The 18,787-nt window shown below is 40.4% G+C and overlaps 1 protein-coding gene across 1 annotated transcript in view; it reads right to left on the reverse strand.

Moving 5' to 3' along the window:
* Positions 1-18,787, reverse strand: part of ccdc175 (coiled-coil domain containing 175) — an 80,793-nt gene that overhangs the window by 46,449 nt on the left and 15,557 nt on the right. Inside the window, exons 4-6 of the mRNA XM_043698439.1 lie at positions 8,517-8,652; positions 8,046-8,274; positions 5,260-5,382 (exon numbers count right to left, since the gene is read on the reverse strand). Coding sequence (XP_043554374.1) covers positions 5,260-5,382; positions 8,046-8,274; positions 8,517-8,652 — 488 coding nt within the window. The remainder of the gene's footprint in view (positions 1-5,259; positions 5,383-8,045; positions 8,275-8,516; positions 8,653-18,787) is intronic.

An 18,787-nucleotide genomic window follows, 5' to 3' on the forward strand; every position in this document is an offset into this window, starting at 1 on the left:
TACATCCTTTAAGGTTCGGAGATGCCGGTGTTGGACTGGGGTGTACAAAGTTAAAAATCACACAACACCAGGTTATAGTCCAACAGGTTTAATTGGAAGCACACTAGCTTTCGGAGCGACGCTCCTTCATCAGGTGATCAGGTGACAATCACCTGATGAAGGAGCGTCGCTCCGAAAGCTAGTGTGCTTCCAATTAAACCTGTTGGACTATAACCTGGTGTTGTGTGATTTTTAACATTGTACATCCTTTAAGTTTATCAAGGTTTCCTGGTGGGTCCCTGGGGGCAAGAGCCCCTGACACCCCTATTCTTCATCAAAGTTCAAAAGCGGTATCGCCCTCTCTTCCCTTTTCAGATCAGGACATTCCCGCTTAAAGTGACCTGTCTTTCCACAGTAGTAACATCCTGCCTGTGGGGATTTCCACCTTAATCCCTGTCCTTGTCGACTGGACCCCCTTACGGGTCCTCCTCGTCCTCTTCCCCTACCTCTATTTTCAACATGCTGCCAGCCACCACTCCGGTTGCTTACTATCGGTTCAACTCTTTTCTTAACTACTTCATCAACCGTGGCTACCATCATTTTTGCCTTCTGTTTTAGCTTCTCATCCTCTCTTCTCACAAACACTTGCTGAGCTTCCCGCAATAACTCATCCAGGGGCTTTTCACTCCACTCCTCTATCTTTTGAATCTTTTTCTGAATGTCTGGCCATGATTTTGTTACGAAATGTACCCTCAGTAGCCCTTTTGCTACTGATCCTTCTGGGTCTATTCCAGAATACTTTTTCTTAATCTTTGGAGAAAGGCCAAGGGGGTCTCATCCCTTCCCTGGCACACTTCAAACGCCTTTGTCAGATTTTGTGACTTTGGTGCCGCTTCTCTGATTCCCTTTAATAATAAGTCTTTAAACTCTTTCATTTCCTGTCGATGATCTTCATTTTGATTATCCCACCCGGGGTCCCTAAGGGGAAACTTAGCTTCACCTACTCCAGCCTGCCCGTCCCCAACTGGATGCTCCCTGTCCCAGATCTTAATTGCGGCTCCTCTAATGAACCCTCTTTCCTCTCCGGTAAATAAAATGTTTAATATACTCATTAGTTCCACCCAAGTGTATAAACTGGTACCCAGAAATTGGTTGATTTGTTCGGACAATCCCACCAGGTCTTCTATGAGGACCTTTATTTCCTTCTTAAAGGTCCGCATCTCCCCACTCGTTAGGGGTGCACTTACAAACTTGATTTCCTATCCCCTTTTGGGACTTCACAGAGAGGATACATAGTGGAACTTCCTTGTGGGTCTTTGTCCAACTTTTCCTTCTGTATTTCCTTTTGTTTGCAGGTAATCATCCCTGTCGTTCTAGTTTCCCCCAGCCCTGGCCCTGGTCCTGACTCTGGCTCTGGCCCTGTCGCTGCTGCCGATTCCCCTGTCCCTGCTCGTCCTGAGTCCCCTTCTGCCTTATTTACAGGTTCATTATATGGGGGCGGCAGATTATCTAACACCTCCCATGGAGGCGGCGCCGTGGGAGAGTCTTTCTTCTCTGTTTTAACTAAATGAATATTTGTTCCTGAACCCCTCTTCCAACATGAAGCATAATCTGATTCCTCCTGACTGAGGGGCTGTTTACTGTTAACATATAAGTTCAAATATTGACAAACCCAGTCCTCGTCCGAACCATACTTTGGCCAGAAGACGGTGGGAGGAAGAATGGGCTCCTTAGTCCATACAAAACAACAATATTTAATCATCTTCTTCCTATCCTTTTCCCTTGTACAAGTATTATGTTTCCAATTCCTCAACATCCTCCCTAATGGACTTTCTGGAGATATGTTGTCAGGGACCCCGCCTCCATTTCCATTTCCTTTTTCTCTGGAGGCTTTTTCCTTATCCTCGGCACTGCCCATATGGAGTTCCTTTGTTAGTCCCTTATTAACTCCTAGAACTCAATCCCAGCCACAAAAGCAGTACTTAAAAGTCAATTTTCTTACCTTGGTCCATGCACAGAGTTGCCTTGCTCAAGGTCTCCCTGTGCCTACAGTATTACCACCTAACTCTTTCCTGGTTCAGAATGACTCCCTAAGGATTCTGGTCAGTCTACCGGGAGGGGCACCCACCGTTGAGGGAACGGGACGCGTCTTCCCAGCCGTCGACGGTGCCTACTCCACCGGTGATGACAGGATCTCGGACACGAGCCCCCAATTGTGAGAAACGAAGCTCACTGTTCAATAATTTCAGTCCGAGTCAAATTCTGAAGCAGTCTTGATTCTTACGTTCTTGCAAGCCGGGTGACCATAAAGTAGGCACCTAGATCAGGAGGTTACATTACAATTTATACAGTTCAGTTGAGTCTCTTGATACTCCCCTTTTACTTCATATCTGATAGTTGTATTGCTCTGTGCAGCTGCTAATCTAATCGGCTTACCACATCTGTCTGTGGCCTGTTGTTGGCGTGCAACCCCCCCTCCCCTCGATAGCTGGGTCTTATTACTTTTGCTGACGCAACACTGGGTCTTATTTGGTTATCTTGTTCATGCTAACTCCCTATGTGCGTGACAATTGCAACTGTCATGTCAATACATCTGTTTCTACCAATCGACCACCTCCCTTTTTCCCCAGAGGCTTTTTCTTTACCCTCGGCACAGCCCATATTGAGTTACTTCGTTAGTCCCTTATTAACTACTAGCACTCAATCCCAGACACCAAGGCAGTACTTAAAAGTCAATTTTCTTACCTTGGTCCGTGCATGGAGTTGCCTGGCTCAACGTCTCCCTGTACCTACTGTTCAAGTATTACCACCTAACTCTTTCCTGGTTCAGAATGACTTTCTGAGGATTCTGGTCAGTCTACCTCCCTTTTCGGTTAGTTATTTCTTGGTATATATCTTCATGATACCGCCTTGCAAGTTTTGTAGAAGCAAGATATAGCTACTTGTATGCAAGCATATCTAGCTTAACATACATCCCCCCCATGACTCAGCCTTATGATTTTTGCAGAAACAACAACCTTCGTAAGGGCCTCTCACAATGCGAATTCAGAGAAAACAGAAAGACTTCAGAAATATAAAAAGTGAGATATTTGATTGAGAAAATTAAAGACAATCAGGTTGACGTTTGACCAGTGAGTACTTGTTATTAATTGGATCTAAAATAAGGGTAGATAAAATATAAACTAAGAAGAATGTAAACACAAGCAAAACTAAATACATTAATTAAAAATTTAAAATAGTTAATTAACATACAATAAAGATGGCTGGGCAGGCAATGTGTTGTGGCTGCAATATGTGTAAGTTGATGGACACTTGTGTGATCCAAAGCAAACGACTCTGCAATAACAGTCTGTGAGTCATGAAAGGTCAACTCAGTGTCACTGAGCCAGATATCAAGCTTTAGGCACTGAAATGCCTCAGGGAGGGGCAGGTTACCTTGATTCTTTTTGCAGGAGACAGTCCTACTCCTGAAGTGAGGATTATTTGATTTAGTCTGTGTTCAAGGATGGGAAGGTCTGATTGTGACTGAGCATAAAACAGTGGAGGAGCGTCAACCTCTTCCATAGTCCAACAGGTTCAAGTTTTTGGATGAGTGCAGGGGCTACAAAGGTAAATGGGTAAAATGATCATGACACTGTAATACTGGAAGTCATTCAAATGAAATGAGCAGTTAGAAATGTAGAAGTGACTGCATTTGAGTCCAACAGGCTTGCCTGGTGCCAGAGTTCAGGACATCTACTTAGGGCTGAAGAGGAACGTAAGTGAGAGGGGAAGGATTCAGTTGTGATCATGTAGATACCAAAGGCAATATTTAAGACTAGGTAAGAAGTTTGGCATCAGAAGCATGAGCTGTTAGGGCTAAATTAAAAAATATAACGACAAAGGTAAGAATTTCTCTTAAAACCACATGTTCTTTTAACTATTACACACTGCAATGTTTGCTGCTAAAGTCACCTTTGCTCACCATGTCACCTGCCATGTATTTGCTCACTAATTCAGCCTGTCCAAATGACACTGCAATATCTCTGCATCTTCCTCACGGCTCACCCTCCTACTCAGCTTTGTGTCAATTGCAAGTTTTGAGATTTTACATTTAGTTCCATCATCTAAATTATTAACATATATCATGAATAGTACTGATCCCTGCAGTATCTCATTAGTCATTGCCTGCCATTCAGTAAAAAATCTATTTATTCCTACTTGCTATTTCCTGTCTGTTAACCAATTTTCTATTCATTTCAATACACTACCCCCAATCCCATGTAGTTATTAATCCACTCAATAGCTGGAGTGTAAAATGGATCAAAACTTAATCTGATACCTTTTTAAGTACTTTGCACGAAAAGATACTATACATGCATTGGAGTTACAACAGAAAAATAGTCCGACTCAGTATCTACTCTTCTTACATTAAGCACGGAGACATGTTGTGTTTGAGTACATTGTTAAAAAAATTAACATATTGAAAAATATGCAACACATAGTAGACACATAATCACAAGTGCCTGAAACAGAGGAGAAATGATTCCATTCAAATATCAGCATTTTGTCTATTTTATTTGCATATTTGTTTGATGCAAGAACAGCTTTTTCTAGCTGTTACCAGTCTGCTGAACGGACCGCTCTGATTTCATAGCTCCATGTGACAACAGTAAATCAAATCAATCATTTACAGCTCGCGATATTATCACTTTAAAATATCCCTGCTACAATCACTTTATTGACATTGGATAATCTGCATCAAAACATCAGAGAAATAGTTAGATCAGAGATAGTCAGTGGAGGTCAGCTGTACTTCGATTCAGTTTTCAAGCATGGCTCCCAAGTTCCAGTCTCCTGTTATGGAGTTCTCCTCCAATTCCTATTCTGAACTTTGCCGCTTACTGTTCCAATGAATTGGAGGAGCTGGTGTTGGACTGGGGTGGACCAAGTTAAAAATCTCATAACCACCTGGTGAAGAAATAGTGCTTAGAAAGCTAGTGCCTCCAAATAAACCTGTTGGACTATAACCTGGTGTTGTGTGATTTCTAATTTTGTTCCAATGAAGTTCAACATGAGCCTGAGAAATAACACCTCATCTTTCATAGGGCACTTCACAGCCTTTCAGATATAACATGGAGTTCACCAACTTTAGGTCATTACCTCTGCCCACTCACCTTTTTTTTATTTTTATGTGAAAGTTGCCAGCATTTTCTGCTAAGATTTCAGATTAAGGTTTTTAGTGTCTACAATGCTTTGCTTTTTTATTGATGGTTTTTCAAGTGTAACTGTAAATCTTACCATTTCCTGGATTGTCAGGTTATTATGTAATTTCTGTAATTCCGCATTCAACTCATCAAGATTTCTTTTCTTCTCAACATTTGCTGCATTCTGATTCTCAATCAGAAGTTGAACATCTGTAAGCTAAAATAATAAAAGAAAATCCAAGCTTTATATTTAGAACAATCATGCTAAGTTTAAGCATTTGTTGAAAACTAAATTCAAGTAACATCTAAACTCAAGCAAACAAAAATCTCTCCTCTGGAGATATTGACCCACACAGATAGCCTTGAATTTCTTCTGCAAAGGGAATCAGGCATTTAGATGGCAACCTGCCTCCATTCCAAGAGCTGTTCTGTTGGCCATGTTGACCAATTTTCCTACAAATCTCAGTAAAATTGGCGGAAATTAGTGCATGCAATTGGGGCCAAGAAATGAACTAAATTCAGACCATATGCTGAAGTTTTATCTCCTGACACTGAATAAACCCCTGGTAGAGGAATGAAATTGAAGGTGTGAAGGGTTGCATTTTAAAATTGCAGCTCTACTTCTCGATATTTTTCATTTTTGTTTGGACCACGATCTGCCACAATTCCTAACATATGTTTAAAGTGGCATTGGGTTCACAATTTAAAGCCCTTCTTGGAGCTCAAATTTCCATTCCCAGAGAGTAGGTTCCTGAAGCCTGTAGGAACATCAAGTAAGTCAGTCCATGAATCTATGTGTGTACAGTGTGTACAGACCCAATTAACCATTAGCTAGTGTGTGAAATGTTCTTGAAACTGAGCATATAAACAGACATATTTTGAAAATCTTCTATGGGAAAAGAAAATAATGTTCATCTTACAATCTAACAAAGTACCATTCACATACAGCCATTTATTTTATCAATGACAAAAGCTTTAATTCTTTTAACATTTAATATTGGGCAAATAAACAAATAGGCATTGAGAAAACATAAAAATAATCTTACTACAATCTTATGACCCCTCCATTTAAAAAGAGAGGTATAAAGAAAACTGGGAATTTTATATCAATCAGCTTGACATTAGTATTGGGAAAATGTTAGAGTCCATTCTAAAAGATGTAATAGCAGAGCACTTGGAAAATATGCCAGGATTGGACAGAGTCAGTGTAGATTTATGAAAGGGAAATCAAGCTTGACAAATCTGCTGGAATTCTTTGAGGATATAACTAGCAGAGTTGATGAGGGGAAGCCAATGGATGTGGTTTACTTGAACTTTGAGAAGGCTTTCGACAAAGTTCTACGTCAAAGCATGTAAAATTAGAAGGTGGGGTCAATGCACGGAGATGGAGAAAAAAATGATTAGCAGACAACAAATACAAAATAGGAATAAATGGGTCCTTTTATAAATAGCAGGCAGTGACCAGTGGGACACCGCAGGGATTAGTATTAGCTAAGACCCCAGCTACTCACAATATACATCTTAATGATTTAGATGAGAGAACTAAATGTAATGTCAAAACATTTGCAGATGACACAAAGCTGGATGGGAGGCCGAGCTGTAAGGAGGCTGCAGAGAGGCTTCAGCGTGATTTTGACAAGCTGAGTGATGGGCAAAGGCATGGCAGGTGCAGCATAATGTGGACAAATGTGAGGTTATCCACTTTGATAACAAAAATATGAAGCCAATTATCTGAATGACTATAACTTGTAGAGGGGAAAGTGCAATGAGACCTGGGTGACCTCGTACACCTTTAGGTAAAGATAAACATGTGGTACATAAGGTGTGAAAGAAGACAAATGGTATGTTAGCCTTCGTAGCGAGAGGATTTGAATGCAGGAGCAGGGATGTCTTACTGCAATTATACTTGTTGAGATAACATCTGGAATATTGTGTGCAGTTCTGGTTTCCTTCTCTGAATAAGAAATTTATTGCCAAAAGAGTAGTCCAGCAAAGATTAATCACACTGATTCCTGAGAAAGTAGGAATATATTCATTGGAATTCAAGAGAATGATGGGTGTGGGGAGAGTGGGGGATGGGATCTCATAGAAACTTACAAAATTCTAATGGGATTGAGCATGATATAGCAGGAAGGATGTAGCTTATGGTGGAGTTAAGTACTGAGATGAGGAGAAATTTCTTCACCCTGAGAGTGGTGAGCTTGTGAAATTTGCCACCACAGAAAGTGGTTGAGACCAAAGCATTATATGATTTCAAGTTGAAGTTAGATTTAGCACTTGGGGCTGAAGGGATCAAAGGATATAGCGAAATATGGGAATAGGCTATTGAGTTGGATGATCAGTTATGATCCTGATGAATTGTGGAGCAGACTTGAGGGGCTGAATGGCCTGATTGCTGCTCCTATTTTCTATATTAAACTGTCAATCAAATAAAGCTAGCACTCCTCTTCACAAATGTGCAAACATACTCTTTTTGGGTTGAGTACATTAGCCATCTTGTAGCTCAGTCAAGCGTCCATAATCAGGTCATCTCAACGTCCAGATGCCTGGTCATTTGTTTAACATACCTTGTAGTAATTTGGCAGATGGACTCATTTTGAATGCGATGCTGATTTCCAACAATGGTTAACAGACAGGCCATAGTAGGAAACTATTTACAGTAAATGGAGTTTCTAAGTGTGTGCTTGAAACTCATATAATCTTTTAGATGTGCATGCAGGTGGGGACACACTGAGTACAAATACAAAGAAAATTAGAGGTGGCTGACATATAAAATGCTCAGAAACCTACTTCATTAAAAACCACAATTTCTGCATTTAAATTTCTTGTTCAATACATTTTGTAATTTTCATTTTTATTTAGAATATAATAAGAAATTACCTTTGCAGTCAGGATTTCCCTTTCTGCTTCAAACTTTCTCTGTTTTTCATCTATCTCACTTTTCAAATTTGAGATATCTTTCCTTACAATAATAATTTTCTGTCGAACATCTCGTATATTGTCATATGTTTCATTCAATGCAATTTGGTCGCTGGTTCGCTTGTTCATCACAGTATTTAATAAGCCAACAACATCAGCATGTTGTACTCCTGCCTTTTGTCGTACAGTACTGAGAAAAGGAATGATAGAGAAAATAGCAATGATAGATGAAAAAAAAAGGTTAATCCTAATGTGGTCAATGGCACAGAAATAATTACTTTGTAATGTTATTGCTAGACATTGACCCATGCATTCTGATGGCCAGAGAGTCATTGGAGCAGGGCAGACTAGAAACCACCAGAAATGTTGAATATGTTGTTCAATGCTGCACGATGCATGTTGCTGAAAGACATGTCACGAACATGTGCTTACCACAGGGAGGCATTTTCTTTTTCCAGCCTATTGTATTCCTTCTCTAATGATTCAATTTGTTGTGTCAAAGTCTCAATTTTTGCCTGCAGTTCTTTCAAGAGTGTTGCTTTTGACTCACGGGCAGCACGAATAGCGGCTAAGCAAAAAAGAAACAGCTTTACTCTTTAAGAAAAAGGTCACATTTTAGTGAAGCTTCAATCAGTTCTGTATTTGAGAAGTTCATTTTTTTAAAGCTCCTCTCAACCCATAGGACATCAAATACAAATTAGCAAAAAGAAATGCCTGACATTGAGGATATCTTTTTTTAAAAAAAACTTTGGACGATGCTAAAATGGCTCTGGAATCTCAAATTACCTCAGAAAATGGTGAAGAACTGCCTTTGTCCTAGTTCTGATGATGCTAATAACAATTCCACCATCCAAAAACTATATTTCAACATATATTTACCAGCACAAGTACACATGTGTAAGGGATAACAAGCAAATAACAGTTGAATTGGACATGTCATTAATAAAGTTAATAGTTTACCATTTGGAATGTTGTCCAATTTGTTTTGAAAGTCAGTTTAAAACAAAACAACTGCTAAAGACTAAAACAACTGCTAAAGCATCTCTTATGATCCAAAAGTTATGGATTTAAATACATTGCATAATTAACAATTATATCTCAATTCTACAGAGATATTTCACACTGAGAGCACCAGACAAAACCAGAGGTACCTTCTGATCTCAACAGTCATAAAGAAAGCAAATGGAGTTTAAAGAAGAATTAAGTCTACCCTTAACTGAAAAAAATGCATGATAATAATATTCATTAGAATGAAACTGTTTTAACACCAATCTACAGGAATGATCAAGAGCATATTTCTTACATGGTCCTATAAACTGTAAGACTTCCTGAAACATTCATTTCTAGAATGCCATTTCTGTCTGCTGCATGGAGCCTGTTGTTGACTGGCTGATATCCAAAACTGAACAAAGTGGTCAAATAATTTTTGTATATTCCAACCTCAGCAGTTTCTGAATAAATATATTTCAAACATGCTAGACCAAGGTCCTTTCACACCTAATCTTTCTTTGAAGATGCTCCCAGTACTTCAACAGGGTGGTAACTACATTACATAATTACATTATACAAATAATCCAAAGTGATGTTAACTTGGTTATTGGTTTTCTCATCGTCAGGAAAAATATCTACCTGGTCAAGCTTAAAACAGAACTTTTTTAGAATTCTGGTATGGCCTAACATGAAATCAGTAGCCACCATCAGAAAGATGGTAGCTGAAATGAAGACTATCATTTAGCCTTGCTTGACCTCAGTCTGGAATTTGAAGGGGTCTGAGAGATGCATGATTGTGATGACATTTCCTGGACATCAAATCATGTGAGACACTATTCACCACGTCTTGCAATTTATTGAGCTAAACGCTTTGATCAGGTTGTGTAGCAATTGTAATGAGATCAGCCTGGTGGACCTCATAGCATATGAGTTCTTTGATTGGGGCGGTTAATCTGATCCAATCAGGAAGCCTTGACTGACAAAAATAAACAGGAGTGTCAGAGATTCTGTTCGCTCTGAGGGCTGGCTCACAGGAAGCTGGATCAATGTCAAGAACCATGTGTAAATAAAGGGTAACTTGGTGAAAGGATGTTGGCCTCTATGGAGTTATTTCAAACTTCTGAATGCAATGAAGAGTTTCTGGTTCTCAAGAAAAGTCATTGGACTTGACTGTCTGTCTGTCTCTCTCTCTAAATCATGCAAGATCTACAGTGTCTTCTGCATTTTCTAGTTTTATTTCAAATTTCCAGCATCTGCAATATTTTGCTTTTATTAGATTCTTTCCTGCTGTTACTCTCGAGATTTCTTTTGGATTTGTCTGGCAATGAAGACCATGCCAGAGGTTTTTCTGGAAGGTTAAAAAGCCACAATTTGCCTCTGGCAGGAGTTCTTCAGCCATTGGAAGCTGGTGATTCAAGAGAATGTCTGTCAGTGTCCCTGCTATGGACACGAGAGAGATTGAACTTTCCCCAACATAAAAACAGGAGGAGGCCATTCAGCCCAACTGGCCTGCTATATTATTCAATACGATTGTAGCTAATTCAACATTTCAATCCTTCTTACACACCATACCCATAATCCTGTATGCCATTAGTAGTTAGAAATCCTCAACACAAAAAAAAATCCTCGACAGCCCTTTGTGGTAGAGATTTCCAAAGATTCACAATCCTCTTCATAATAAAGTTCTCATCTCAGGCCTAGGTGACAGGCCCTTTACTTTTAAATTGTGACCCCCCCCCAGCTCTAGACTCCCCAACCAGGGGAAAGATCTTACTTTCATCTATCCTATCTACCCATTTAATGATATTATAAGTTTCAACAAGATCACCCCAGTATCTAATAACAATCTGCAAACATAAATGCCAAATGGGATTGGTTCAGTTTTGGCTTGGAGATAATTAAGTTTGCATTAAGATTCAGTTTCAATGAGTTCCCATGACTTGGATAACTCTTCTAGTTATCTTCAGGTTTCAAAAAGTTTGAAATAATCACACTTTACGTTTGAAAAGGTTAGAGTTCTTTTTTTAATGTTAACATGCTAGGTTGCGAGATGGCAGTCCTGTCTCCAATGCAGCCCCATGTTGACCCCTGGAATTCATACATTTGGTTCCTGGCTGATTAGTTGGTCATTATGGACAACAAAAGATGGCTCTTATTTTAAAACACAATGTTCCTTGTCACTATAACTGATAGCATCATTAACTTTTCTACATTAAAGTTCACCAGTTAACATTTTTGGGAAATAAACTGAACACTTTATAGTCTTTTATAGAATGTACTCTTCTCTAAAAATATTATCATTTGAGCCATACTGTGAATAAGATGTGCCTCCATCTTGAAAATTTGTAATTCATTGTTGTTCGTGGTGAATTGGCACTCTACACAGACATTTTTGAGAGTGTGTTGCTGGAAAAGCACAGCAGGTCAGGCAGCATCCGAGGAGCAGGAAAATCGATGTTTTGGACAGGAGCCCTTCAACAGGAATGAGGTTGGGAGCCTCGGGGGTGGAGAGATAAATGGGAGGGGGGGGGGGAGTGAGGCTGGGAGAAGGTAGCTGAGAGTGCAAAAGGTGGATAGAAGTGGGGGTAAAGGTGATAGGTCGGAGACGAGGGTGGAGCAGATAGGCGGGAAGGAAGATTGACAGGTGGGACAGGTCACTTTGCATGTTGCTCCTGTTGTTGTAGGAGTTCATGCTTACTTTTACTAACTGTGTCTTGCTCAGTAGTGATGTTGTTCTTCTGGTTTTCCAGCTTAATTGTAGGTTGGATATAGACTATTTCTTGTCATTTGCTTCCCAGTTTTGGTTTCAATTATATATGGCTTTGGGGTCTCAGGTTCAGCAGCAATTTGGCTCCACATTTTCATTGTTGGGTCCTGTATGTGTACAATGTGTTCTTTCAAAAGCTCAAATAGTGATTTAACATTTTAAGTGCTGACATGCACTTTCTGTGCTTCAGTAAGTTGTCTCACTAATTCCCGGTCACTTGCAGTATATGTTTTGTTTGTATTTTGTAGTATCATTTATGAATTTGGATTTAGAGGTAAATGAGTTGTTGGTTTTTGTTCTGTGAATGTGATTTATCTGTCTTAACAGATCAGAAAGTTACATTTGAACAATGATTACAGACATAATTTTTAGGAAAACACGTGAACTAAGCTAAATGACTAAATAAAAAACTTGGAGAGTTAAATGAGGCAATGCTTACAAAGTTTAACTTCTCCTTGTTATGATCTCAGCTGATGTTGCTACTGGACAAGTCAGACCCCAGACTCAGATCTGACTTGGTAATTTTTTTAAAATTACAGTTTGTTCCAATATAACATCATGATTGGGAGGTGCCGGGGTGTACAAAGCTAAAAATCACACAACACCAGGTGATAATCCAACAGGTTTATTTGGAAGCACTAGCTTTCGGAGTGCTGCTCCTTCATCAGGTGGTTGTGGTATCTAAGATCTTAAGAAACAGAATTTATAGCAAAAGTTTACAGTGTGATGTAACCAAAATTACATATTGAAAATGATCTGGATTGTTTGTTAAATCTCTCATCTTTTAGAATAAATATATTGGTTTCAGTTCTTTCATATGTAAATCCCAGAACTTTTCTAAAGTTACATTCTCAAATGAATTTTGACAATAGGTGCCACGTTGGCCCAGACAATGCATTGAAGGTGTGACGTGTCCTGTGTGAGACTTTCTGTGCCCCAATGTTCAGACCGATTTTAATCTAAAAAAGGGACTTATAGAATCTTATGTGGATTCATGCCGCTTTTGAGCAAAATAAAAAGTAATTCCGCAAGTACAAATTCACTCCACAAATGTATGTGTGTGTGCATGTGTATGTGCATGAGTGTAGAGGGGTATACGTCTGTGAGAGGGTGCGTGTGAGGGTGTGTATGTGTGACTGTATGACAGAGAGTTTATGTATGAGAGAGGGTCTGCATGAGTGTGTGTGTGTGTGTGTGTGTGTGTGTGTGTTCGGGTCACCTGTAGTGTGACATGACCCAAGGTCCTGGTTGAGGCCATCCCCATGAGTACCAACCTTGGCTATCAGCCTCTGTTTGGCCACTTTGCGTTGTAGCCTGTCACAAAGTCTGCCTTGTCTGTTAATTGTTGTGTAGTGTCCATTCATCCGTTGCTGTAGCCTCTGCTTAGTCTCGCCAATGCACCATACCTCAGGGCATCCTTGCCTGCAGTGTTATGAGATAGATAATGTTGGCTGAGTCACATGAGTACCTGCCACGTACAAGGTGGGAGGTGTCCCCACGTGTAAGGTTGGTATCCATGTCCACACTCTGACACGTCGTGCAGCATCTACCATGACAAGGTTGCATGGTGTTGTCCTGAAAGCCGGGCAGTTTGCTACGAACAATGATCTGTTTGAGGTTTGGTGGTTGTTTAAAGGCGAGCAGTGGAGGTGTGGGCAAGGTCTTGGTGAGGTGCTCATCCTCACTGATAATGTGTTGCAGGCTGTGAAGAACATGGCGTAGTTTTTCAGCTCCTGGGAAACACTGGACAACGAAGGGTACCCTGTTGGTTAGAGCTTGTGTCTGTCTCCTGAGGAGGTCATTATGGTTTCTCGCTGTGGCACATTGGTACTGGCAGTCAATGATTTGAGCATTGTATCCTGTTCTTATGAGGGCATCCTTGAGTATTTCCAAGTGCTCGACACGTTCCTCGTCATCTGGACAGATCCTGTGTAAGCATAGGGCTTGTCTGTAGGGAATGGTTGTTTTAATGCATTTAGGGTGGAAGCTGGAGAAGTGTAGCATTGTGAGAATAGGTGCTGAGGTGCCCATCCTTGATGGAGATGCACATGACCAAGAATAAGACAGGTAGTAGAGAGTAGTTTATGGTGAGTTTGATGGTGGGATGAAATTTGTTGATATCACTGTGTAGCTGTTTCAGAGACTCCTCTCCATGGGTCCAGAGGAAAAAAATGTCGTCCGTGTAACTGGTGCATAGTGTTGGTTGGACATCCTGCGAAGAGAAGAAGTCTTGTTCGAATTGTGCATGGAAATGTTGGCATATTGGGGTGCAAATTTGGTCCCCATGGATGTTCTGTGTGTCTGGATAAAGAACTGGTTGTCAAAGGTGAAAATGTTGTGGTTGAGGATAAAGCGGATGAGTTGTAGGATGGTGTTTGGAGATTGGCAGTTGTTGGTGTTGAGTACTGAGGCTATTGCCGCGATGCTGTCATTGTGGGGGATGCTGGTGTAGAGTGCGGAAATGTCCATTGTGACAAGGAGTGTTCCTGGTTCTACTGGCCCATGGGTGCTGAGTTTCTGTAAGATATCTGTAGTGTCACGACAGAAGCTGGGGGTCCCCTGTACAATGGGTTTCAAGGTGCCTATGACAGAGCCAGAGAGGTTCCCACACAGGGTCCCATTGCCTGATACAATGGGACGTCCTGGTGTATTGGCTTTGTGTATTTTCAGAAGGCAGTAGAAGTCACCTATGTGAGATGTACATGGGATGAGGGCACATAAGGAACCCTGAAGGATTGGATCAGAAGTCTTGATCAATGTGTTTAGTTCACAGGTATGTTCTTTGGTCAGGTCAGCCGGTAGTTGCCTGTAATGTTTCTGGCTGTTCAGTTGTCAGTACACTTCCTTGCAGTAAACTGTTCTATTCTGAATGATGATGGCTCCTCCTTTTGCTACTAGTTTGATGACAATGTTGCGATTGGTTTTGAGAGCATGGATGACGTTGCATTGTGATCGAGTGATGTTTTGCTCTACCTTGTGGGTGTAGCTGATGAATCTGGCATTTATATATTTCCTGACGGTTTGAGCATACATATCAAGCCCAGGACAGTGGCCCTCCGGTGGGGTGTAAGTTGACTCTTCTTTGGTCACCCCTCTACGAATCCCTGTGATGACTGTTCCGGTTCCTCGGTGGGCTCATTGGGATCACTGCTGGCATCTTGAAAGAATTCCGTGAGTCTCATTTGTCTGATGAATTCCTCAATGTCTGCTGCAAGACCCATGGGGTCCATTTTGGTGATGGGGCAGAAATTGAGATCCCTGCTAAGAACTTCAATCTCTTCCTGTTGAAAGGAATGGATGGACAAATTGACGATCGACTTCCCCTGTGGTGCCAGGACGGGCTTGGCTACTGCTGGTGGTGGTGCCAAGTTTCTCTAATTTCTTGTTCTTGTTTTGCATGTACGTGGTGTGCTTTTGTTGCCCTGCCTGTTTGGCAAAGTTTTGTAACTGTACTGCTGTATCCTGAGTGTGGGATGAGAGTGTGGACTCCATCTTAATTTCAATGTTGTGGTGCCTGCTGTAGAGTTGGTGCACAAGATGATTGAGGAGCTTGCAAGAGGTGCAGTGGCAAAGTCTCTCTCTCACACACACACACAGACACAGACACTCCTACAGACAGAGAGGCAGACACACACATCTCCCCAAAGACACACACACACACTCCTACAGATCCATACACTCACGCAGACCCTTTCTCATACACAAGCGCTCTCTCTCATATGCTCATACATACATACTCACACACGCCTCTCACAGACTTATACTCCTTTACACTCACACTCACACACATACACTCACTCTCAGATACCCATACCCCCCTGCACACACACACATATGTAGGTTTGTGGGGTGAATTTGTACTTGCAGAATTATATTTTGTTTTGCTCAAAAATTGCGTGAATATATTCTGTAAATCCCTATTTTTGATTAGAATCAGTCTGAACATTGGGGCACAGACAGCCTCACAAGGGCACCTCACACCTTCAATACATTATCTGGGCCAACATGGCACCTATTGTTCAAGTTCACTTGAGAATGTAACTTTAAAAAAGTTCTGGGATTTACATATGAAAGAACTGAAACCAACATGGTCATTCTAAAAGATGAGAGATTTAACAAACAATCCAGGTCTTTTTCAATATATAATTTCAGTTACATCACACTTGAAACTTTTGCTATAAATTCTGTGTCTTACGATCTTATACTCCACAACCACCTGATTAAGGAGCAGCGCTCCGAAAGCTAGTGCTTCCAAGTAAACCTGTCCAACTATAACCTGGTGTTGTGTGATTTTTAATCTGATATAACATGATAATTCAATTCCTGTCCGATCCCGCGTTAAAAAAATTGCATAATAACAGCACCATTTAAACCAATGGGACCGGAATTGCATTATAGCCTATACAGGTTTGGAAGGGTTGTATTCTACAAATAATGGTCTCAATTATTCAACTGCATTGAAGAAAAGTGCATCATAGTAGAACCGACTGTATTTAACGTAGTAATCTTACACTGATACATAATTGCATAATGCCACAGATTTAGTTTTTTGCATTAAAACAGAAGTTTATTATACAAAAGGAATTGAGATAAAGTGCAACTAACAATGTTGTTTTCATATAACACATCTTTAAAGATCTCAAAACACACAGCAGAGTAAAATCCCATCTATCCCAACACCATCACTTTACACTGTTTAAATACCAGAGGGAATTCCATTCTCTATCATATCTACAGGTTTAATTTAACTGTTTATTTCAATTCCCTGTCTTGGCAGCTTGATAGCCTTTTTCTTGAATGAACTCAGTTGTATAAATACATTTTCTCAGCCAAATAATCTCTTTTAGGTTCTAACCAAATCCCTTATACTTTTGTAACCGATTTCCTAAATATTCTAAATATCTCTCTGGTGGAAACTGCATTTATGTCTAATCCTAGCCATGCCTTCTGTGAACCAAAATAAAGCTTTACAATCTGTGTCTTTTTAAAACAAAAATAAATCTTCATTCTTTCAAATTATGAGCAAGCTAATGCCTTTCAATGCTGCTCCCTCTCTCATGGTGAAACCCAAACTTACATTAGCATTTCAGGAAGACTTCCAGTCAGCTGTTCTCTGATACATACTGGTTTAAAATTATGACTCCAGAAAATCTGACAAGTTAATTGTTGAACTCCTTAATACACAGACAAAACCCACAGGCTACTGACTTAAAATCCAAACTCTATATATACTTCACACATCATATAACGCATATGACACAGAACTATCTATGGACTCAAGATCACAATCAAACTTTAGTTGAGAAGAAGTTTCATAAAGAAGGAAAGAATTGTTTGAGGCAGTCCAGGTTTCCAGAGCTGGAAAGAGACTTAAAAACTACTTTAACAGTTTACATAGTCAGGGCTTTTTTAAAGTTCAGTTAGCAAAGATACGTTACTGAACTAAATGCTGGTTGTGCACCTCAGGGAGAGACAGTGACAGAAATAATCAAATCTGGTGAATGTGTATAAAGTCACCAAAAGGAACTGTTACTAACCTCTTCATTATGGTAACACTAGACAAGTCAGATCTCAGAATGAAGCCTGACTTGATGGATTATAAATCCTTTACTTTCACAATTTGGTTCTCATGATAGTCACTTATAACAAGCAAACACAAGTTTATCACACAAGAACAAAAACTCTACTGTTTATAAGTCAATTTAGAAAGATCCTTACCATGATCAGCAAAAAAGAAAAAATCCTCACAATACCCTTTACAGACACTCAATCTCAGCAAAATATTACTTCGATGTTAAATCTTTAATTACTTACTTACAGAGTAGAAGCACAGAAGGAAACCAAGGGAAGTAAACCCTGGATCCCAAGCCTTCAAAGATCTGAGTGTCATGAATTGGCCTGTCCAATCGTATGAAGATCCACTGAGAAATGCATGTTTCTAAGTAGGCATCATTCTTGAACTGAGGGACAGCCGACATTAACCATGTTAACTTATTGTTCAAAATGGTTAAAGCAATCATTGGCAATCAGATGTATCTACAATGATGAAGTTGTAAATGTTACAGAAACACAGAAACCCCACCCCAGCAGGGATAGGGTATTCTGCTCTACGAGCTTGCTTCACTATTTAATATGACCATAGTTCATCATCCAACTCAGTATCCCTTTCCTATTTTCTCCCCATATTCTTTGATCTCGTTAGCCCTAAGAACTACATCTAACTGCTTCTTGAAAACATAAAAGGTTCTGGCCTCCACTGCTTTTGGTAACACAGAGTTCCACAGACTATCCACTCTCTGGGAGAAGGGATTTCTCTGCATCTCAGTGCAGAATGATCTACCCTGTATTCTTAGACTGTGACCCGTGGTTTTGGACTCTCTGGTCATCTTTCCTACATTAACCCTGTCTAGTCCTGTTCGAATTCTATATTTCTATGAGAACCACCCTACCCCCCTCATTCTAGACTCCATTAAATATAGCCCTAATTCAGTCTCTTTTCATATGCCAATCCTTCCATCCCAGGAATAAGTCTGGTAAACCTTCATTGCACTCCCTCCTTAGCTAGAATGTCCTTCCTCACATATGGAAACTAAAACTGCACACAATATTCCAGATGCAGTCATAGAGTCTTAGAGATGTACAGCATGGAAACAGATCCTTCGGTCCATCCTGTCCATGCCGACCAGATATCCCAACACAATCTAGTCCCACCTGCCAGCACCCGGCCCATATCCCTCCAAACGCTTCCTATTCATATACCCATCCAAATGCCTCTTAAATGTTGCAATTGTACCAGCCTCCACCACATCCTCTGGCAGCTCATTCCATACACGTACCACCCTCGGCGTGAAAACGTTTCACTTAGGTCTCTTTTATATCTTTCCCCTCTCACCCTAAACCTATGCCCTCTAGTTCTGGACTCCCCAACCCCAGGGAAAAGACTTTG

This window comes from Chiloscyllium plagiosum, chromosome 10 (genome assembly GCF_004010195.1).
Source record: "Chiloscyllium plagiosum isolate BGI_BamShark_2017 chromosome 10, ASM401019v2, whole genome shotgun sequence".
NCBI classification, from domain to species: Eukaryota; Metazoa; Chordata; class Chondrichthyes; order Orectolobiformes; family Hemiscylliidae; genus Chiloscyllium; species Chiloscyllium plagiosum.